Source organism: Meles meles, chromosome 4, assembly GCF_922984935.1.
Source record: "Meles meles chromosome 4, mMelMel3.1 paternal haplotype, whole genome shotgun sequence".
In the NCBI taxonomy this organism is placed as follows: Eukaryota; Metazoa; Chordata; class Mammalia; order Carnivora; family Mustelidae; genus Meles; species Meles meles.
In genome coordinates, this window is record NC_060069.1 from 42,085,108 (window position 1) to 42,108,713 (window position 23,606).

General features: G+C 50.5%; 1 protein-coding gene across 2 annotated transcripts in view; it reads right to left on the reverse strand.

The window, feature by feature from the left end:
* Positions 1–10,009: 10,009 nt before the first annotated feature.
* Positions 10,010–23,606, reverse strand: part of ITGB5 (integrin subunit beta 5) — a 113,117-nt gene continuing 99,520 nt past the window's right edge. For both annotated transcript variants that reach the window (XM_046001827.1, XM_046001826.1), the window contains 5 exons: positions 20,092–20,314; positions 16,078–16,181; positions 12,684–12,803; positions 11,429–11,595; positions 10,010–10,760 (listed from right to left, as the gene is read on the reverse strand). In XM_046001827.1, the coding sequence (XP_045857783.1) occupies positions 10,665–10,760; positions 11,429–11,595; positions 12,684–12,803; positions 16,078–16,181; positions 20,092–20,314 (710 nt within the window). In that variant the 3' untranslated portion in view covers positions 10,010–10,664. The remainder of the gene's footprint in view (positions 10,761–11,428; positions 11,596–12,683; positions 12,804–16,077; positions 16,182–20,091; positions 20,315–23,606) is intronic.

Consider the following 23,606-nt stretch of genomic DNA (forward strand, 5'->3'; position numbering starts at 1 on the left):
CCACACCAACAACCTTCCATAGGAGACCCGACTAGTCTATAAGCCTGTCAGCATGATAATAAATGCTAATTATTGTAGGCCATGGAATTCTGAGGTGGACTGTATGTAGCTATTCACAATAGCTAATCAATACACTTAACAATGTGCTGCAGCTCTCCCATATCTAGCCCTGTTTACCAGAAAGACAAAAATTGTATTCCACCAAGAATCAGCCTTTCCAGTCCCCACCTCTGGCTGCTTTCAGTGATATCTCCACAAGAAATGGCTGCTTGAACTGTGGCAGACACAGTAATTGCAGACAGTGAGTCTGATGGCCATCTCTGGCTACCAACTGGAGCCTTTCAGTTAGCCAGGCAGGGAGCAAGCCCTGCCCCAGATTGTAACAGGCTAGTTGCAGACGGCAAGTCTGACTGCCATCCCCATCCACCAAGGAGTCCAAAGTGGCTTCAAACAGGCTTCTCAACAGCAAAGAGAACAAACCCTGCCCAGTGTACCCACAGAGACAAAGCAGTCCATTGCAGCTGGCTGGGCTGAACGCAACCATGGCTCAGTCGCACGCAGCAGGGCACATGCAGCCCACACGGGGGAGACCCCTGGAGCACCTACTCCTGGTGACCAGCAGAGATTGTGGCACCACACAAACTCTTCTATAAAAGGCCACTACTTTTAAGACCAGGAGATGTTGTTGACCTGCTTAATACATAGAAAAAACACACAATTAGACAAAATGATGAGATATAGGAATATGTCCCAAATGAAAACAAGACAAAAATCATAGCAGAAGAGCTAAATAAAATGGAGATAAACACATGCCTAATTAAAGTAATGGTCATAAAGATATTCACTGGACTTGAGAAGAGTATATGAACTCAGAACTTCAAAAAGAAATAGAATATATGAAAAAACAGCTGAAGAATTCAATAAGTGAAAGAAAAAAAATATAGCAGATTAAATGATGCAGAAAAATAGGTCCAGGATCTGGAAAACACAGTAAGGAAAGCAACTAAGCTGAACAGGAAAAAAAGAAAACTAAAAAAGAAAGAAAAGAGAAAACAAGGGGCCAGAAAATTTATTTGAAGAAATAATTACTGAAAACTTGCTCAGAGAAGGAAACAAACATCCAGATCAAGGCAGCACAAAAATCAGCCCAAGGAGGTCCACCCCAAGACCTGTAATAGTTAAAATGGCAAAAAATAGTGATAGAGATTTTTAAAGCAACAAGAGAAAACAGTTACATACAAGGGAAACCCCACAAAGCTATCAGTTGATTTTTAAGCAGAAACTTTGCAGGCCAGAAGGGAGTGGGATGATATATTCAAAGCACTGAAAGGAAAAAACCCAATAACCAACACTCTACATCCAGGAGAGAGAAAGATTTTCCCAAATTAACAAAAGCTAAAGGCATTCATCACCAGTAAGCCAGCCTTAAACATTAAAGGAGATTCTTTAAGTGGAAAGAAAAGGCCATAACTAGAGGAAAATCATGAAGAAAAAACTCCACAGGTAAGAGCAAACCTAGAGTAAACTAGGTAGACTAATCACTTACAAAGCCAGTATAGAGGTTAAAATGTCAAAATAGTAAAATCATTTATACCCACAAATATTAGTCAAGAGATGCACAAAATAAAATATAAAAAGTGACATACGTAGAATATGGAGGGGAGAGTAGAAGTTTGGTGCATTTCAAATGTGTTAGAACTTAACCATCAACTTAACACAGACTGCTATATGCATAAGATGTATTATGAACCCAATGGAAACCACAAATCAAAAACCTGTAATTGGGGTGCCTGGGTGGCTCAGTTTGTTAAGTATCCAACTCTTGATCTCAACGCAGGTCTCAGTCTTGGGGTCGTGAATTCAAGCCCCACATTGGTCTCCCCACTGAGCTTGGAGTCTACTTCTACTTAAACAAACAAAACACCCTTTAATAGATATATACAGATAAAGAGAAAGGAATACAAGCAAAACACTAACATAAGCCATCAACCTCAAGGAAAGAGAGCAGAGATAAAAGAACAGAGAAGAGCTACAAAAACAACCTGAAGAGAAGACAATTAATAAAACAGCAATAAGTACATACCTATCAATAATTACTTTAAATGTGAATGGACTAAATGTACCAATCAAAAGACAAGGGATGACTGAATGGATAAAAAAAATAATAAGACAATAAGACCCATCTATATGTTGCCTACAAGAGACTTCAGACCTAAAGACAAATACAGACTGAAAGTGAAGAGATGGAAAAAAACATGCAAATGGGAGATGGAGGGGGAGCAGGGAACCAAGGTAGCAGTATTCTATCAGACAGAATAACTTTAAGACAGACTGTAACAAGAGACAAAGAAGGGCATTACATAATATAAAAGGAATCAATCTAACAAGAGGACATAACAATTGTAAATATCTATGCATCCAACCTAGGAGCACCTAAATACATGAAGCAAACATTAATGAACAAACATAAAGGTAGAAATTGACAGTACAATAATAACATAGGATTTTAACACTCCACTTACATCATGGATAGATCATCCAGACTGAAAATCAACAAGGCAACAATGGCTTAGAACAACTCATTAGACTAGATGGACCTAACAGATACATAGAGAACATTCAAAAACAGCAGAATACACACTCTTTTTTCAAGTGCAGATGGAACATTCTCCAGAAAAGATCACATACAACAAATCTCTGTAAATTTAAGGTTTATGTCATATCAAGCACCTTCTCTAAACACAACAGTATGAAACTGGAATCAATTACAAGAAAAAATCTGGAAAAAACACACATGCAGGGTAAACAACATATGTCAAGGAAGAAATCAAACAGGAAATAAAAAATACATGGAGAAAAAAAATACAGTAGGCCCAAATCTTTGGGACACAGCAAAAGCAGTTCTAGGAGGGAAGTTTATCGTGATATAGACCTATCTTTAGACACAAGAAAAATCTCAAACAACCTAACCTTACACCTAAAAGAACTAGAAAATAAGAACAAAGCCCAAAGTTAGTAGAAAAGGGAGGAAACAATAAAGATTAGAGCAGAAATAGATGAAAGAGATACAAAAGAAAACAATGAAATGAAGGGCTGTTTCCTTGAAAAGTATAAACAAAAATCAATAAACCTTTATCCAGATTCATCAAGGAAAAAAACAAGAGAGTCCTCAAAGTCAGAAATGAAAGAGAAGAAATAATAACTGACACCACAGAAATACAAAGAATTATAAGAGACTACAACAAAAAGTTATGTGCCACAAATTGGACCACCTAGAAGAAATGGATAAAGTTCCTAGAAACATACAACCTTTCAAAACTGAATCAGGAAGAAATAAACTTTTTTTAAAAGATTTTATTTATTAGAGCATAAGCAGGGGCATGGGAAAGGGCAGGCTCCCTGCTGAGCAGGGAGCCCAATTGGGACTTGATCCCAGGACCTTGAGATCATGACCTCAGCCACCCAGGTGCCCCTAAAAAATTTAAATGGACTTACTACTAGTAATGAAATTGAATCTGTAGTCAAAAAAGTTCCAATAAACAAAAGCCCAGGATCAGATGGCTTCACAGGTGAATTCTACCAAGTATCTAAAGAAGAGTTAATACCTATTCTTCTCAAAGTATTTCAAAAAATAGAAAGAAAAATTCCATATTCATTCTGTGAGGTCAGCATTACCCAGATACCAAGTTAAAGACACTACCAAGAACAACAACAACAAAACCAAAAACCAATGAAAATAGATGCAAAATTCTCAAAGTATCAGCCAAATGAATTCAACAATACTTTAAAAATACCATTAATAATACCATGATCAAGTGGGATTTACCTATGCAACAGTGGCTCAATACTCACAAATCAATATGATTAGATCACATTGATAAGAGGAAAGATAAAAAAAATGATCTCAATAGATGCAGAAAAAGCATTTGACAAAATATATTCATGAAAAAATTCTCAACAAAATGGGTTTAGTGGGAACATACTTCAACATAACAAAGGCTGTGTATGAAAAACATACAGCTAACATCATACCCAATGTTGCAAATGGAAAAAAAAAAATGGAAAGCTTTTCCTCTACGATCAGGAGCAAGACAAGGATGTCTTTTTATTCAACATCACTTTTATTCAACATAGTACTGGAAGTCCTAGCCACAGCAATCAGACAAGAGAAAGAAATAAAAGGCATCCAAATTGGTAAGGAAGAAATAAAGGTGTCATTCTCTGCAGATGATGATACCATATGGGTAGAAAACCTAAAAATTCCACCAGAAAAACTATTAGAATTGATAAATGAATTCAGTAAGGTTGAAGGATAAAAAATTAATATACAGAATTCTGTTGCATTTCTATAATGAAGTAGCAGAAAGAGAAATTAAGAAAACAATCCCATTTACAATTGCACCTCCCCAAAATTAAATACCTAGGAATAAATTTAACCAGGGAAGAGAAGGACCTATACTCTGAAAACTAGGACACTGATGAAAGAATTTAAGGATGACACAAACAAATGAAAAGAGATTATATGCTCATGGTTTGGAAGAATTAATATCACAGTGTTCCTACCACCCAAAGCAATCTACAGAATCAGTGCAATCCCTATCAAAATACCAAAACTTTATCAAAATCCTAAAATTTGCATGAAACCACAGAAGAGCCCAAATAGCCAAAGCAATCTTGAGAAAGAACAAAGATATCATGGTCTCAGATTTCAAGATCTACTATAAAGCTAGTAATCAAAATGGTATGGTTCTGCCACAAAACCAGACACAAAGATTGATGCAACAGGATAGAGAGCTCAGAAATGAACTCATGCCTATATTAGCAATTAATCTACAACAAAGGAGTAAAAATGTATGATGGGGAGAAGAGTCTTTTCAATAGGTGGTGTTGGGAAAACTGGTCAGCTACACACAGAAGAGTGAAACTGGACCATGTTCTTCCACCATATAAAAACAAACTCGGGGCACCTGGGTGGCTCAGTGGGTTAAGCCTCTGCCTTTCGCTCAGGTCATGATCTCAGGGTCCTGGGATCGAGCCCCAACATCAGGCTCTCTGCTCAGCAGGGAGCCTGCTTCCTCCTCTCTCTCTGCCTGCCTCTCTGCCTACTTGTGATCTTTGTCTGTCAAATAAATAAATAAAATCTTAAAACAAAAACAAAAACAAAACATAAACTCAAAATGGATTAAAAACCTAAATGTGAGGACTGAAACCATGAAACTCCTAAAAGAAAACACGGGCAGTAATCTCCTGGACATTGTCCTTAGCAAACTATTTATGGATGTCTCCACGGGCAAGGGAAGGAAAGCAAATGTGAGCTAACTGAGGCTACACCAAAATAAAAAGATTTTGGATGGCAAAGGAAACCATTAACAAAACAAAAAGGCAACCTATGGGGTGGGAGAAGATATATGCAAATGGCATATCCGATAAGGGGTTAATATGCAAAATATATAAAGAACACATACAGCTCAAAACTAAGAAAAACAAACCAACTGATTAAAAAGTGTGCAGAAGCCTGGGATAGACATTCTTCCAAAGACATCCAGATGGCCAAAAGACACATGAGAAGATGCTCAACATCACTAAACATCAGGGAAATGCAAATCAAAATCACAGTGAGATGCTACCTCACACCTGTCAGACTGGCTAGTATCAGAAAGACAAGAAATAACAAGTGTTGGTGAGAATGTGGAGAAAAGTGCACCCTACCTACAGTGACTGGAATATAAATTGCAGCCACTGTGAAAAACAGTATGGAGGTTCCTCAAAAAAAAAAAAAGAAAGAAATATCATATGATCCAATAATTCCACTTCTGGCTATCTACCTGAAGAAAATTAAAACACTAATTTAAAAACTAATTTAAAAAGATCCATGCACCCCTATTTTACTGCAGCATTATTTACAATAGCCAAGTTATGGAGGCAGCTCAAGTGTCCACTGATACATCTATTAATGGAAAGCTTTTTCCTTGAGGGAGAAGACACCATGTGTGTACACACACGCACGTATATACACTATAGAATATTACACAGCCATAAGAGAGAATGAGATCTTGCCATTTATGATGGCATGGATGGACCTAGATGGTATCATGCTAAGAGAAATAAGTCTGACAGACAAAGACAAGTACCACGGATTTCACTTACATGTGAGCTCTAGGATAAGAAGCCTGTCACACGTTTTTCAGAAGGTGCGGTGCGGAGGAAAGAGCGTCAACGTAAAGATGGGGTCCCTGAGGGGGAGTCTCCTTTGCCAACCCTCTCACCCTGGGGTGATGGACATCAATTTAATCCTTTGTAAAATGCGGAAATATCTTCTCTGATCAGCCTGTTCTCCTACTGTGAGGGTCAAATGAAGAAGAGAGGCTGCTTTTATTCTCAGGGGTTTGCTATTCGCAGGTGAGACCAACAAAACTTTAACTGGTGAGCTCTCTAGGGTGTTTCTGGAGTCCAGCTAAGATGGTACAGGGTGACCAGCTGCCCTGATAAGTTGGGCCAGACTTTTGGGTATGTAACCTATTTACACACTTACATGCATTACTCTAACAAGGAGTAAGAAGCATTTGCCAGAACACTGAAAGGGTCCACAACACAGAAAGGTTAAGGAACCGCCCATCCTAGAAGGTTGGGGCTTGGTTCTTCCAGTTTAGATCCTGCCTTCATGCAGCAAGAACTGGAGGCCCTTACGATGAAGAAATGAAGCAGCAGGACATGGTCAGAAGGGTCCAAAAGCATGTCTGGAGGGGGAAGAGGGGAGGGCAGAGGAGGGGACAGGTCAGGGGAGAGGTCAGGATCTCAATGAGAAGTAAAGGTAAGTTATATTCTGTTGCATTTAGTTCTCAGTTTCCTGACAATCAAGACACCCAAACGGGCCCGATCCTGCAGGTCCCATCATATGACAAAAGGAAGCATCAGAACTGCTTGGCATTGAACTCGAGAGAAAGTGGATATGAAGACCTTTTCACTGACACATCACCCGACCATCTCAGAGGCCGCTGTCACTCCAGGCTGATGTCAGGACCATCCCAGAGTTCCTCCCAAAGCTGCCAGGAGCTCAGCAGGAGGGGCCCTGGGAGCTGAGAAGGAGGGCTCTACACACAGAGCTCTCCCACCAGCACCCACCACCTCTCACCGTCCGGCCTCCCTGCACTTTGCATCCTCCCTCCAGGGTCTGAGGCCTGGACATTGGGAGTCCTGAGTTGGGGGAGGACAGAAGCCAGGTGGGACCAACCAAAGCAGGCTTCCTTAGCCACTGGCCCCAGGGAGAGGGAGCAGAGGGCCTCACTCACAGCCACGCTGAAAGCCGCAGCTGAGCGCTTGCTACTAGGCAAAGGTGGACAGAGAGCCTTGCGGGCTCCACGCGCCCTATCCACACTTCCAGTGCTGGCTCAGCACACACCTCCCAGGAGCCCTCGGTGCCTCGGACGGAAAGGTCCCACACTCACCTCCTGCTGAGTTAGCCAAGCACTGCCAGCTTCCTCCTCTCCTCCACTGGCCCCTCACAGTCAGTCCCCAAGCCCTGCTAGCGGCCCAGCACCCCAGCTGCCCTTCTTGGAAGCAAGCTGGAGCTTGTATGCTGGAAACCCTCTGGAGAGAGGGAGGAGCGAGCCAGTTAACAGGTGAATCTTGAATAGAGAGAAAGGCCCCTCCTCCCCTCCCATTTCCCCATCTGTTCCCTGTTACCTGTAATCCATCCCGGGTTTCATGATAATCAACCTCAAGCCACGATCCTAATTAAACAAATTTTAAAAACGCATCTCTTCTCCCACAAAGACGTGGCTGTTACTTTAGTTTGACTAAGAACTAGTCAACCAAGTGGAATGAGGGTACTCTGGTCCTTTTAAAGAGAGTGATAGTTGGGCACCTGGGTAGCTCAGTGGGTTGAAGTCTCTGCCTTCGGCTCAGGTCATGATCTTGGGGTCCTAGGATGGAGCCCCGCATCAGGCTCTCCAATCAGCAGGGAGCCTGCTTCCCCCCTCTCTCTGCCTGCCTTTCTGCCTACTTGTGATCTGTCAAATAAATAAAAAATCTTAAAAAAAAAAAACCCGATAGTCAAATCCTAATTTGGTTAAAGTTATATATATATATATATATATATATATAAAGACTTAAGTCATACACAAAAAGCTAGAGTAGTTACCCTCCTTGGTATGATTATAAAAGATTCTCTCTTTATGGTTTCTTTATTTTCTATCTTTGCTCTGTATTACTTTTGCAATTAGGGAAGTTCAAGATCAGTTAATACAAGTAAGTACCATTTGGAAATCGGTATAGTTAATTACTATAGATGAATTACAATGCAAATAACCCCCACCCCTCCTTCTTTCCAAGTGCATCCCTAACCATGCTTCCAGATAGGAGGAAAGACTTTTCCAGAGACTGCCAGGTGCTCCTTGCAAGTCCCTTTGCCGTCTTTAGAACTCCAGTGTGTGTCCAAGCAGTCGCAGGAAGGGCAGTGCCAGTCCACCCACGGTGTGAGAGCGCCCGCAGTCCACCTCCAGCTCCTGCTCCGTTACTGGTGTCCATGGAGGAGTGCTGGTGGTGACAGGTGTGTGTCGGGGGAGGGAGCGGGGTGCTAGCATGGACAAATGGCTAAGGAAGCTGGAAGAGAGTAACAGGTTGGGTCAGAATTTCAGGAGGCAGGTCTCTCAACAGCTAGCCCCCGGAGCCTCCAGCAGAGGGCAGCAGGGCACTGTGAGCAGCAGGTTGGGGGCACGGTGCATGTCACAGATGAATTCTGTCGGGTGGACAGCAGGGGCCAAGAATCCTTCAGAGCCTGTGGCTCGGTTACTGCGTGCCCTCACAGAGCTGCCTGATAGAAAATAAGCCTGCAAGCAAGTTAATGATTTGTCTCTGGGAAACCTACAAACAGAAGACAAATCCAGTTTCTTTCAAAACCGTGTTTTTATCTTTTTTTTTGTAATTTTTTTTAAAGATTTTATTTATTTATTTGACAGCGATCACAAGTAGGCAGAGAGGCAGGCAGAGAGAGGAGGAAGCAGGCTCCCTGCCAAGCAGAGAGCCCGATGCGGGGCTCGATCCCAGGACCCTGGGATCATGACCTGAGCTGAAGGCAGAAGCTTTAACCCACTGAGCCACCCAGGCGCCCCAAAACCGTGTTTTTCTTAATTTAGTCTGAAAGTCACCTTTTTATCTCTTTTATATATTTACTTACATTTGGCTTTATTACAATGAAGGTTTTAAGGCAGCTGCACCAGGTCACGAGGTCTCGGTTTCATCCTAATTACACAGAACAGAGGAAATCAGAATCCGTCTGTATTTGCCCCAGGTGAGAGGCCTTATTTACTGACAGGCACTTGTCTCCGTATTTGCCCAAAGGAAGGAAGGGACATCAGTCCAAAGCCAGGGACAGATACATTTGGAATGAAGGCCTAGCAGCCTAGACATGGTGCCAAGAGCAGAAAACCGGATTAGTGACGGGATTTTATCTGAGCCAGCAGGTATTAGACGGCCAGCCCTCAGGCAGGGGTGAAACCTGGGCCTCAGGACCCGCTTGTCATTAGCTAATGTCCTGGGTGGATGGAGACAGGATCAGAGAATTTGTCAGGTCCCTTCCATCTGGGGGGACCTAAGAGCACTTTAGGGACCTGTAGGAGAACACACTAAAATGGTTTTTGTGCTCTAGGCCTAACTGGAAGATGGGAGTTGATTGGGGAAGGCACTGGAAGGGAACTGCTCTCCATGTGGAAAGTGGGTGGAGTCACATCTTGACCTTTCTTCATGCCCACAATCCATTTCCAGCATCAGGACCTTGGAACAGGGCAGACAGTGTGGAGTGTGGAGCTTTCTTTACACCAGAACTGGGAGGGTCCTAAGGCACAGGCTTAGCTCTTCCTTGAGCATTCCATGGAGCCCTGTTTGAAGAGCCCTGGTCTAGAACAGTGGACTGGCTTGTGTTGGGTCCCCTGAGGAAGGACACAGCCTTTTCAACCCCCACTGGGATACCACTTAAGACCACTTCAGAGAGGAATACAGGCATCACAGAGAATGTCAGGCAAACACAAAATCTTTTGGTTTTAATCTTTACTTTCAATCCCAAACTTTTCCCCTTTCATTACAAAAGTACTAAATGAACACGGACAGAATTGGAAAACTTACATTTGCAACTATGTGCCTTCAACAGGCATCTCGATAATCCCACCACCAACACCCCTGTGTAACGATAGATCAGGCAGACAGTTCGCGGCAATGAGAACTATACCATAAATGCACGATCTTTTTATTTCATATAAAAATGATCAACACGAGAAAAGCCAGGAGCGTGTGTTGGTTTTGTACACTCCAATGCTCCCAAGAGCCTTCTCCTCTGGCCAGGCTGGAGGATCAGCCCTCCCGGAAGGGAGAGGTGGCTTAGGCCCCCAGCTATCCCCGGAGATGGTGAGCTCGCTGTGGTGCAGAAAGCTGAAAGCGCCAAGGTCCCCGGCCTTTTCCTGGGCTTGGAGGGGTGGCTGCCTGGTGTGGCCGTGGCCTGGCAGCTGGGCAGCACACTGGCCGCCTTCTGGGGCAGGGAGTGGGCTCCCGGCCCAGGCTCTTGGGAAGCTGTCTGTGCTTGTCCCTCCAGGGGGCTGTGATCCAGCTGAGCGGCTGTCCAAGGCCAATCAGTCTGACTTCTCATCAGCCCCCTTTGGCCCTCTGAGGAGCTGTCAGTCCACTGTGCCATTGTAGGATTTGTTGAACTTGTTGAAGGTGAAATCCACGGTGTGTGTGGAGATGGGCTTTCTGTATAGAGGGTTGGAAGCCTAGAGAACACAGAAGGCAGGAGGACATGGGTGTCCATTCATTCGAACACACATATTCAGGGTTCGAGACCCTTCCTCAATCCGTCACCCTGGATGGGTGCTGCTGCACCCGAGCATGCAGGCGGTGACAGCCCTGTATGGCCACTGACTATCGCACCCTGGGAAAGACCCTCCAGGTCTCAGAGCTTCTGCTCTTTATCTCTGAAATGAGGGGCTGACCAGATGATCTCTGAAGTCCCTTCCAATTTAAACAGAGACTAACTAGGGGTTCGGGGTGCTCACTGCACTCAGTTCTATGGGAAAGAGCAGTCTGCCTGGGGAGACGAGACTCACACAACAGACGCCGTAGGGGACTCCGAGGACTTGAGGTTTTTACTGAGTCTGTGGTCTCTCTAGGACCATCCAGCTTCTTCCTGCCGAGGCTGCGCCACGCCTCTGCCTCTGCTCTATGAGGGTCCTAAGCTGGGTCTGCTGTGGGGCTCTGCACAGGGCCCCCCACGCTCCGGGGTCGTGTGTTCTCACCATCCTGACCTGGCCACACACCGCCTCCCAGGTGTTGTTTCTTTGGTTTGAATGTCAAAGATGTTAGGGGGCTTTAAAGCTTGTGTGACCTCAACCAGACCTCGAAGCCCGACTTTTTCTCTATAACTAGCATCCCACTGGCTTACCATCTCATAGCGGGCTCTGGACCGCTCACTCTGGAACTTTGCAAACTCTCTCCGGTCATGGATGGTGACAAGTAGCTTCCAGATGGCCAGGAGCGCAATCCCAATCAGGAGGATACTGCCCACCACAGCCAGGAGGATGGTTGTGGCATCGGGGGCAGTTCCACACTCTGGAGGGGACCAGGAGGAGGGGTGAGCGGAGCCACCAGGAAAGCAAGACCACACATGCCACCCCATCCCCATCTCAGGCCTAGCCCCCTCGCTCCCACAGGCCATGTGCCCCCTGTGCCCAGCAGCATCTCCCCTCGCCTGAGTGCCCAGGCCTAGCCTGGCCTGGTCTCCACTCTCGAGACTGGACCGGTCCCGGCCTTCCTGTGAATGGCTTCAGAGCAGACCCAGCAGGCGGCAGATTGCACGAAGCTGCACCCACGAGGGCTGGGCGGCGGGCCAGCCAACAGTTGTAAGCCCTTAGGGTGGCCCTTCGCAGCGAATGTGCTTATTTTCAAAGGACCGCAAAGCCAGCGCTTGAAGACAAAGCCTCATTCTTGCAGGCCTGCATCCTGGGCACAGCATTTCCTTTGCCGCTGGCCCCGAGGAGCCACATTATGTGGTCTGGCTCAATTTGGAAAAACAGTTTGCCACGCTGTAAATTGAAGGGAGCAGCTCTTTTTCTCCTCACCCCTGCTCCCTCCTTCCAGAGAGGAATAAAAGGGGTCACACTAGAATCCCTGATGACTCCAAAACAAAAGGCCATTAGTCCCTGGGTCCAAAGCAGGAGGCAGAATTATCATTGTTTCCACAAAGGCTGGACCTCCTTAAGGTCCCTGGAGCGGAGCAGGGCCATGTAACCCAGAGCTCTGATGGCGGGTCATGGACGGAAAGCGCGGCGGCAGGGTGTGGACCCTGAAGCTCCCTGAGGCAAGCGGGGCCCACCCAGCCCTGCCAGTCTACACCCGACCCGCCCCCCACCTCTGGTGAAATGTGTGCCCCGGCCTCTTCCTCCCAACGCTCTGGCTCCTCCGAGATGAGACACTCTAGCTCCCGTGCCTCCAGACCGTGACCTCGAGCCCCAACCGCAGCGGGTCCCCAGGCGCAGGCCCACCTCTCTGCCAAAGTCTAGAAGCTGGGTAGGGGTGGCCTTAGCCCCTGGTCTTGACCGTCCTCCCTGGGCGGTTTGGAGAGGCAGGGAGGACAGCGGGCGACAAGCCCAGAGCAGGGAAAGGAGTCAGAAGCCGAGCTCCTCGCCGGTCAGACCCACCTGGCTCCCTAAGGACGGTCAGGTTGGACTTGCCGCTGGCGAGCTCCGCGTAGGTGAACATCATGACACAGTCCTTGGCGGTTTTGTAGAAACAAAGCACAGCCTCTTGGTCATCTTTCACTGGAAGAAAACCGGGCACAAGTGTCTGCTCTGAGCGACCCAGTGCGCTGATCCGCGGCACGGAGCCGAGCACCTCGGTTAAGCAAGCGGGTGCCGAGAGACATTAAGGGGATGCTGGGCCTTTACGAGGAGCTGGGGTGTCTGCCATCAAGGATGCAGCCCCAGCGCAGTGTGGGTTGCTCAGGGGCCATGAACCCCCTGGGGCGCGAGCAGTCGCTGGGGAGTGCGAGAGAGGCTCTGCCAACCTCCCCTGTGTGGGGCAGGACAGGAAGCAGGGGGAGCACTGGTGAGCTGCTCCGGGCTGAGGCTGGGACGTTGAACTGCCCTGGACACGAAAGGGACGCAGAAAGGAAAGGGCCATCCCGATGCCCTGCGAGCCCAGGTAAGAGCTCACAGTCGAGTCCACTGGCTGAGAGCCCGCTGCGGTGGCCAAGTGTCCGTGGCTCTGTTCTAGGATGGAAACCCACAAAGACCACAGAGGGTGATGAGGACTTTCGGACAAGGGTGCCGTGGGCCAGCACCACAGGCCAGGGTGGGGTCTGGCTCCTCCACAGGGAGCAGCCCCCGCCTGGCCCCACACAGCTGTTCCCCTGACACGACAGAGTCCCAGCCCCCTGTCCAGGCATCACCCGCACTCCAAGGCTTCTGTGGGCAAGAGTCAGACTGACTTCTAGGAGGGAAAGGGAGTAGGGAAGGGGAAGGGGACATTCAGCAGCAATGGCCAGTGGGTCCTGAGCAACTGCAGTGGGTTGTGGTGGCTGTGTGAGATGCCTTTCGGCTCTCACCTTCACAACCCCACTGCTCTCACTGGTTTTTAACCGGGAACCAGACCAGTCAGTGTGGTCATCAAAGGTGAGGGCCTGGACCATTCTCCCAGCCCCCCTACCCGTAAGCCTGGCCTGGCCGAGTGTATGTGTGTGTGAGAAAAGCCAGGAGAGGGAAGGATACACAGTCCATCTGAGTGGACACCTTCCCACGGAGGATTTTACTGAGAAGTCACAATTTCCCCAGAGCAAGTGTGTCAGGTAAGGACCCCAGGAAGGTGGGGCCATGTCCTTCCTGCCTGCGTGTCTGGGTGAGGGCCACTGCTGCCCCAGGTGCGCGGGCAGACCGTGCTGGGAGCCAAGTCTTCGCAGCACGCAGAAAAATGTAGTGGCAGGAAGACGGTGTGAGCCCAGACTCCCTGGGCTCCGTGTGGGCCTGCCTGGTCTAGCACAAGCCCCAGCATACAGCAGGTGCTCAACGAGCCAGGGTCAGCTAAATGCACAACTCAGTATCCTCAGGAGCTAGGATATGGCCACAGCGGTCAGTCAGAACCACGGGCAGGAGTGAGGAAGGCCACAGAGGCCATGCATCGGGGCCAAGATGGGAGGCTGGGGCCAGGAGCCCGCAGCAGCTGAGGTCAAGGTAGAGGGCAAGGCTGCCAGCAAGGGGGCCTCAGAGGCAGAACCCCTGTCGAGGTACACAGTCTTGTCCCCTCGCCCCACTGTTTTAGGTACAATTCAGTCATTTGAGTATGTTGACAATGTATCACTACTCTCACCATCTAATTCCAGAACATTTCTATTACCCCCAAGAGAAACCCTTGCTGTTAGCAGTCAGTCTTAATCCCCGTCTCTCCCCAGCCTCTGGCAACCACTGACCTACTTTCCGTCTCTGTGCTTTTGCCTATTTTGGACATTTCATGTAAATGGAATCATACGATATATGTCCTTTTCTGTCTGGCTTCTCACACACAGCATAATACCTGGAAGATTCGTCTCTGTAGCACGTATCAGAACCCCACACCGTCTTCCCCTGGACGGATGCACCACCTTAGCTTTCCATCGGTTCACGGACACTTGGGTTATTTCAAACTTTTGACTACTATGAATAATGCTGCTATGAGCATTCATGCCCAAGTTTTGGTTAACGTGCTGTCTGTGATCCTATGCATATACCCTGGAGCGATTCACTGAGCTGTGTGATAACTGTTTAACCGGAGGAAGCCACCGGACTTCTCCAAAGTCATGCGCCATTTTACGTCGCAGCCAGAATGCATGAGGGTTCCAACAAAGGGCTGCTTTGGTTTGTGTAATTACAGTGTTTCAGACCAGTTTCCAAGTCAGCCACGTGCACTCACGGCTAAGGGATGTGATCTGCATCTCTTACCCTTAGAGACTCTCAGCCGGGACAGCAACGGCTGTGCTGGAAAAGGGACGGAGGCAGCCCAGAGACAGTGGAAAGCAGAGGTCTGTGCACTCCCGTCTGAGCATCCTGTGGGCTCCCACTCAGAAACGGACTCATAGACATTGTCCAGAGGCAAAGGCACAGGGACGGATGGACAGAGTCAAATTGGAGTGGTTCAAATGAGAAGAAGCCTCAAACGAGAGCTGCCATGCCAGAGAACAGAGCAAGGTGCAGTGAGAGCTGCAGGAACAGATGTCTGCCACGGGGACAAGAGACAGGGTGGCACAGGGACCCAGATGCCATCCGGCCGCATAAGAGTTCAGCCCCTTCTGAGGCCTTGCAGCATTGTGAGAGCTGCACCAGGCAGAGACCAAATGTGGCGGAGAGACCCGGTAGTCATTCATCAAACACGGTTTCCCTGCCTCCTCAGCACACAACTTGACTACATTTCCCAGAGACCCTTGCAGCTTAAATGATGCCAGATGACTGAATTCTGGCCAGTGACATGCAGGTGGGAACCCCAGGCATCACTTCCAGGCCCAGCCCACAGAAGCATCTCACGCCATCCCTCACTCTGTCTTCCCCCACAAGCTAACGAGTGGAGAGGATTCCAAGGACCCTGAGGAGAGTGGAACCTTCATGCAGAGAGGTTCTGCATTCCAGAACGACCTCACAGAAGGCCTTGCCAACCAGGGATGTCTTCAGTGGACTAGCAATGACAGACTTACATTCTGTTAAGTCACTGAGGCCTGGGGTGTGTCTGTTACAGCAGCTAACACAGCTTGTCCTGACATACCCGCCGTTCAGAGAGCCTGAGAGATGTGGCTAGGAAGGGGCCGGACTCCAGGGATGGCACAGAAAGTGATGAACAAGGAGGTCGTACCTGCAGAGGGCCTGGAACTCACACCCTAGCACAGGCAGCCCAAGTCCTCTTGGGAAGCCCGCAGAAGTGCCCAGGACCCTGACGCTGTGGTTCCTAACCCAAGGCTAGAACTGCCCTGCTCCCCACCAGGCACCAATGAATCGCCCCCGGGGGAGGAAGCCTTGAGGCGTGTGCCAAGATACAGAAGGGGATGGCAGCCCAGGGCCGCTGGGGCACACTCACCGATGGTGTCCACCCACGTGACCACCTCATCCTTGCACAGGTTGTGGCAGGTCTGGTTCTCAGCCGGGACCCCCGAGTGAAGCAGCAAGCACTCGACGCAATCTCTTTGGAGAAGAGGGGATAAATGCCGGTGTTAGAGGCTGTGCAGTAGCCCCCCCACCAGCAGCCGAGCTCCCAGGGGTGCGTGGCCCGCCCTCCTGCCAGGCCTGGGCCCTGGAGGCTCTAACTTTGTCCTAGCTTCACATTTTTGACCTAAGGGCTTCTGCTGGCCTCTGACTGCTGTCACATGAGCCGCCAGAGGGTCCTCGGAGCAACACGTGTGAGTTTAGAGGCATGTCTGGCCTCCATGTTGAGTTTCGGGTTGGAGATCTTTCAAGTTCAGATCCCAGGAGCCCAACCCACTGCACTCTGCTGCATCTGATGCTGGCAAGCGCGTGCCCCAAGCAAGAGACATCACGGCGAGGAAGACACGGCGTTCTGGGCCTTGCACAGGGGTCCTCCTAACCCTCCGCCAGTGCCTACTGCCCCGCATTGCCCCAGTTCCCACGATCGTAGGGCCCTCGACTCTCCTCCGTATTAGACTCTCCATAGGCCTTTCTAGAAAATCCTGCTTCTAGAGCATGCCCACACCCGTGAGAGCCACGTCTCCAGGGCACAGCCTGGCTTCCGGGTTCGGCTTCACAGTGAGGGTGATGAAGCTCTTGCCCAGGAGCCCCTCAGGCTCTAGTCCCCTTCTCCCTCCCAGAGAAGCCTGCCTGTGAGCTGGGCTACACCCTGTGAGTTGGTCTACACTAGCCTCCGGTAGGGGCTACGGGGTCACAGCCTCCTCCCAGGTTTCCATTTCAACAGGGTCCTTCTGGAGAAATCGGGTTAGGTGAGAAAGACACTTTGAGCCCCTCTCCTCCCGTGTCGGGGTGCGCAGTTTAAACAGGTATTGTCTTTGGGTGAAAATGCTTAACAACGGTGTTCAAGTAAGGGTCAGTTCTCCTTCCCAGAGCCCAGCCCAGCTCCAGGTACTCCCCATTGACCTGTGGTGTACTGCGGGGGAAGACGACGACTCCTGAGGAGGCGGGGCCTGAGCCGCGAAGCTCTGACCAAGGGCTTGTGAAGCCTGCGGTGGTGGAGTGTGGGGCCGCGGTGGGACTGGGGAGCACAAACGGACCTCCAGGGAGGGGTGGTCTGAGGTGGAACAACCAGCTGACGGTGAATTCTCAGGCCCTTGGTGGGGAGCCCATGGTTCCTGGTGGCCTGCGAGGAAGGTGAGCACCCTGGAAACGGGCTTCCTCAGGAGCCTGGGTGAGGGCCCAGGAGCCTAGAGTGCACGGCGCAGGCGGGGACCCCGCAGAGACCTGGAGGACGTGCCGCCCTGTTCACCCCACAGGTCCGTGGGGACCAACGAGGCTGTGTGTCCGGAAAGCTCTCTGGCAAAAACACAGAAGAATGTACAACCACTGTGCACGGCCTTTGTTATCATCATCTGTTTTTTTAATTCCTTGAGACCGAGGCCGGATACTACATTCCCAGGGGAGAAACTGCGGCGGGAGCACCGAAGGGGAAGGGAGTCGGAGAGAACCTCTCCAGGACCCTCTTTATGTCTGGGGAGGCGAGGGGGCCTGGGAGAAGTGGAGGCAGCGGGTCCAGCGCCCAGGGGCCCTGCCTCTCAGTAAGCCCCTCCCAAGTCCTCACTTTCCCAGGGAACGACCTCATGGAAACACTGCGGACTTACAAACAAGTTGTACTGTTTGCATTTCCCCTGAGGCCAGAGTCCCAGAGGGCTGGCCACTGAGGCTGGGCTGGGGGCCAGGAAGCCCCGGTGTAGCTCGGCCTCCTGAATGAACACGCTGCAAAGCCCCGCCCGGCCGACCTTCCCTCTCAGCAAGGGTTCCCCGAGCCTTCCAGCTGCAACCCCGGTTGTTGTTAAACAACCACAGGGCCACGTCCAAGAAACATTCCCTAATTACCATGTGGACAGATCAGTCTAACTCGTATGCTCCACGCACTGGGCTGAAACTTGCGATATACTGTAGTCACGTGTTAAAATAAGTCTGGCCTTTTAAACAAACAAGTTGCTGAGAGAGACTTTACTCCGAGAGCCTGTTAATTAAAATCAGCTGAGGTTGAGTGTGACCTCACCCAAGGTGAAGGGTATGTTTGGTTAGTGCTAGAAAGTGGAGATTGGCTGTTCTGAAACCCCAGGGCAGGGAGGGGGGAAGACAGAAGGCATTCAAAACCTGGTGGTTCCTGGCAAAACAGCAAGTAGAAAAACAGCCGGCTGCAAGTCACTATCAGAGGGAAAGTGTTTAAAACAACAGTTGCAGTTGGGCTGAGAAAAGAGAAGGTCAGTGCGGCCCAGAGATAAAGGAACAGTGGCTTCCTTACAGCATCTCCCTGCTCTCGATGTTGCTTTGGTATTACTTAATGGAGAAGAGATTATCAAGTGCTATGTTTTCTAGGTCTTAAACATTTGCAGCTTGGGATGTGCCATTTTGACTAAAGCGAAGGCTGTTGGGCCTTTTAATTGACGTCTGGCAAACCTACACTGCCTTGCGGCTCCAGAGGAAAGAAATGGGCTTTATCTACTTTTACTGATTCCATGTGTGTTGTCCTCGTTTGCCCGCCCCCTTCCTCTCGGGTGCCCCATGGACAAGGAGCACACACCTGACAGTTCTGCCGCGGGGAGCTGGGGGAGGGCCCCTCCTGCTCCCGCCATCCCAAGCGGGTCATGGCTGTGGCTCCAGGCTCAGAGCGACACAGCCATTCGGGCTCCAGATCCAGGACCCTACCCTCGTCCCCTGGGAGGTTTCTGTTGGGATTTCTGTTATTTCTCCACTCGGAGCAGGTCTAAAGTAGATCTGTTTTTCTTCTCCCTTACTCTCCCCTGCTCTTCTCCAATTACACAAAATAAATCTGACCCTATCTTGTCTCTCGATCTGCAGCCAGCTTTCAATTACCCATGCCTGGATTATTTGAGGCAAACGTCCAAGCAGGGGTTCTGCCACCCAGAACATTTCGGAGCGAGGGCTGCCCAGCAGCCACGGCAGGCTCACAGAGCACGAACTCCTTCCATTATCAGCCTAAGCCAGACATTTGGAGGGGAAATCTGCCAAAAGAAAATTACACAGTTGTGTTCCCCCGCCAAAGAGAGACGATGTCTGTATTATTTGTTTCTGATTATCTGTGCCCGTTTCCCTCACTTGAGGCCCCTTAGCATGGGTGGTGCTGACACAGCTGTTTTTTTCTAGCAAAATTCAAGAGAAACGGTCACTCTTGCTTTCCCGATGGCATAGCTCCTCAATCCCTCTAATTCCCGCACATTCACACTCTGGCAGAGGGTGAAGGGCACAGCCACCTGGAGGTCAGCCTAGGGAACGTGACCCTGTGGCCAAGGCAGCGGAGGCCGGGTGCCCATTGTCCGGACAATCCCTGCATTCAGCAGCACAGGGCCCATGTTCCATTATCTCTATAAATGGAGCAGAAAATTCACAAGCCATTGTGCTTTGCTGCTGGCAGGCCTTATCTAGGTCGGATGCCCTCCTACCCAATCTACCTTCTGATTATGTTTTGTTCAAAGCTGCATTTGCCAAACGGGCATCCTGTGAACCAGTATTTGGGAAATGTTAATGTCAGGGAGGGGATCAAACTCGTTGGAAAACCAGACGTGTCCTAAAGGCCCTTCTGAAAAGCTCAGTAACACTCGAACGGCTCTGAGAAGCCACTATTTTGGTACCAAAACCGGTTTAATTGAACTCAGTGATCTGGTAACTTCTAAATTGGGGAATAGAATAGCATTCTTTTTTGTTGTTGTCCTGTTTTTATTTCCTTACAAAATCCCCATGGAACCAGCATTTCAAGAACACTATTCTACGATATAGTGTAGTTAACACCGAGTTACTGTTCGTAAGAGTCTCGCTCCCCTGCACGACTAGGCAGTGGAAGGTGTGGGGGGTGGGAGGAAGAGGCTGGCTGGAAGACAGGCCTCATCTGGGGGAGAAGCGGGAGTGAGGGTGCTGTTACCTCTTAGCGCTGCAAGCGTCTGGGCAGGTCGGGCACTTCTCACACGTCTCTCCAAAGGCTCCTGGCTCCGCGCACTGGCACCGCCCACACACACAGTGCCCACGGGCGCTGCACATCTGGCCATCTTTGGCCAAGCATGTGCTGATGTCTGTCGAGCAGTTACAGTTGTCCCCAATGTAACCTGCGTAGCACTTGCACTCTCCACAGTGACACTCGCCATGGCCTAAAGGGACACATGTAGCATGTCAGCGCCTGCCTGCACAAACCCCAAACCCACCCCCTGGGCCCTACTAAGGGCCAGGGACCCGGATGGTGTCCTGCAGCGCTGTTTGGGCACACAGGGCCCAGTGCCCACAGGCTTCGGCAGCCGGGGTCCAGGCAGCATGTGCGGCCCAGCCAGGCCTGGGGCAGTGCTGCCTGCTGTTCAGAATTTGGCCAAGGGATGCCACAGGACCGGGACCCCAGGGAGCTTCTTCCTGTCTCAACTGTCAGGTAAAGAACAGCCACCAAATAGGTCCATGTCCTAATCCCCAGAACCTGTGAACATCACCTCAAAAGAGACTGCAGATGTAGGATTCCGAGATGACAGCGTCTCCTGGACTCTCCAGATGGCCCCGATGCCATCACAAGCATCCACAGGAGATGAAGACCAAGGGGGATCTGATCACAGAAGGCAGCGGCAATGGGACAATAGAAGCCAGATGCTAGCTGCGGCCTTTGAAGATGGAGGAAGAGGCTGGAGAGCCAAGAACTGTGAGGAATGCAGCTCAAGAAGCTGGAGAAGGCAAGGAAAGGGATCCTCCCCAGAGCCCCGGAGGGAGTCCAGCCCTGCCAGCGCCATGACTCTAGCCCAGTGGAAGCAATTGCAGACTTGGAGCTCCAGAATTCAAGAGAATAAACCGGTGTTGTGAAAGGCCACTCACTCTGTGGTAATTTGTTACAGGCCCAGTGGGCAGCGAGGCTAATTTCTCGCTCTGGCCCCAGACCCGGAGTGCGTGTGGGGGCTGCGGAGGCTAGCCGAACAGCCCTCGCTCCACCTCCATCAGCCTCCACAAACGCGAGCAGTTCCGACAGCTGTGCCGCGCGGGGACCCTTGGCGTCCTCCCTCCACAGCTGATGTAGCCGAGACACAGAGATGAAGGCCTGCTGGAGGTCATGAGCCAGCGGCCGGGAGCCAGGACTCGCACCAAGGAGTGGGACCTCCAGCGCCCACCGCCTCTCGGGAGAAAAGGGGGCAGAGCAGGCCCACATCGAGACGACAGCCAGCTGAGGGGCACCCTGCTCCCCTCTGCAGGAGGGACCCTTGTCCCAGCCTGCAAGGCAGGAGGGGCTGGGCCTCCCCTGAGGTTCTGCAGGCACCAAGGGCAGAGGCTCCCTCAGCCTGGAGGACAAGCGTGTGTAAGTGGGAGCGAGTGAATGTGTCGCTCAGTGAAAAGCACGGGGCACGACAACGTCCAAGGGGACCATGGGCCTGACCGTGAACTCTCGAACCTCTGGCCTCACATAGGCAGAAAGCAGCACTCTCCGTTGCTCCGCTGAAGTGAACTCTCACTTCACCCTTATGCTATTACTGTTTTCCTTCCGGATGCTGTCTTGTAAGAACTGGCATGACTGAGCACCCGCTTCCGCCTACAGGAGACTAGCGCCATGGGCGTCACACAGGTGTAGGCCTTGCATTTTACTTCCACACCAGAGCCAGTTACCCAGGTAGTTGGATCCCAGCAACTTCTGTGAGCCCAGCAATGAGCGTGACCCACAATTTAGGTCAGGACCTCATTCCAAAGAGCTTCCTCACTGGCCACTTCCTGCCCCCTTCTGCTCTGTCTGCTCCACAGTGCCTAGAATCTGCAGGCAGGAGGGAGGCCATCTGGAGAGCCCGAGCTTCCCAGCCCTCCCGGGCCAGACAGCCTGTCTGCCTGCACCGGGGCCCAGAGCTGCAGCAGAAACAGAGCACCCTCCCATCTCCCAGCCAGCACGGAGGCATATGGCAGCTCTCTGGGCAAGGTGAGGAGAGCCAGGCCCCGGTCAGCAGGAGGCTGGGAGTGCCCCTCAATTGCCTGGGGGCTGGCATGTGGACGTAAGGCCCAGGAGGGAGCAGCACCCCTGCCCCAGGGTTACCCCAGGCAAGGGCAGGGGGCCGGAGGGCTCTCACGCACGGCGGGAGGGGGCTGCACAGCCTCCTGTCACCCAGCCAGTAAACAGCACGGGTTCTGAGCCGGGGCAGGCAGGAAACCACCTCCCATGGGAAGTCTTCCCGAATGAAATGGATCCAATCTGCACAACCCCTTCCCTCTCCAGCCTCAGGGGCCGCACTGGTCAAGGGCCTGTTTTCAATTAAAAATGGGTCACTGTTGGGGCAATCCCCCCCCAACACACAATTTTATTATGAAAATTTCCAAACCTGGCAGCCAAGTTGAGAGGATTGTACGGTGAGCGTCTGTGTACCTGCCACCCACGTTCCACTGTTCGCAGGTTATCACATACCCACTCACCCCTCTTTCCCCATCAGTAGTTTCCAAAATGGATTTTAAAGTGAGCTGCAGAGGTGAGTGCTTCTGGGGTAGGTTTCTAATATAGCCTTGGTGCTCTCCAGCAGCTTGTACATCACACCTTCCCATAAAGCAAACACACAAAGAGCAAAAGGCACGGTCAGTGCTGTCTTTACAAGCAGCAAGATGGTACCCCCGCCGGAGACCCTGCTTTGCTTCACAAAGTAAGGGCTGTTTCCCTCCCAGCTCTGTGTGTGGCAGCAATACACTAGCCAAATACAACCTGACCTCGTATTCCGAAGTGCCTCTTCTGGAGATGAGGTCGGGTATTTTGTTGAAGACTTGGGTTTTGGGTGAGATGTATGTGTGTGTGCGGAAGGCAAGACTTGTCCCCCACGGTGCCTGGGCATGGAAGTGATGGGATCTGCTTGCTGAGAAGGTCAGCAAGGGTGCCCGCGGCTCTGAACTCTCCCCCGTGACGCCAGATCAGCCATAAGCCTGGCTGCGTTGGGTACGTCTGATACCCTGCGGGTGCAAGAGCTCCCAAGCCCAGCCAGAGGTCAGTGAAGCTGAGTGTGCCCCAGACCCAGGCTCAAGCAGAGAAAGTCGGGGATCAAGGGCAGGAGAGGGACAGGACTCACCACCAGAGACATGAGCCACTGCAGGAAGCCTCCCACAACACCTGAGTAGCCAACATCGACAAGAAACAGCGTGCAAACCTCCTGCAGGGCGGACAGAGCGCGGACAGCCCCGGCCCCCTCCAGTGGAGTAAGCAAGCAAATGGGGAGCTGCTGAGGGGCTGTGGGACAACAGAAAACCCTTCTCCATGCAGCTTTGGGCCTCAAATACTTGACAACTCTGAAGTCAAGTCCCAACAAGCCAAATCAGGGAAACAGCAGCTCCTGGGCTCACCCCAGTTCAGGCTGTGAAGCAGTTCTTGGACTCTCGAATACAGCCTGAAGCAGCTATGGCACAGATGTGGCTCGTGCTGCCACATCCTCCTCCCCGCCTATGGCCGACCTTGGC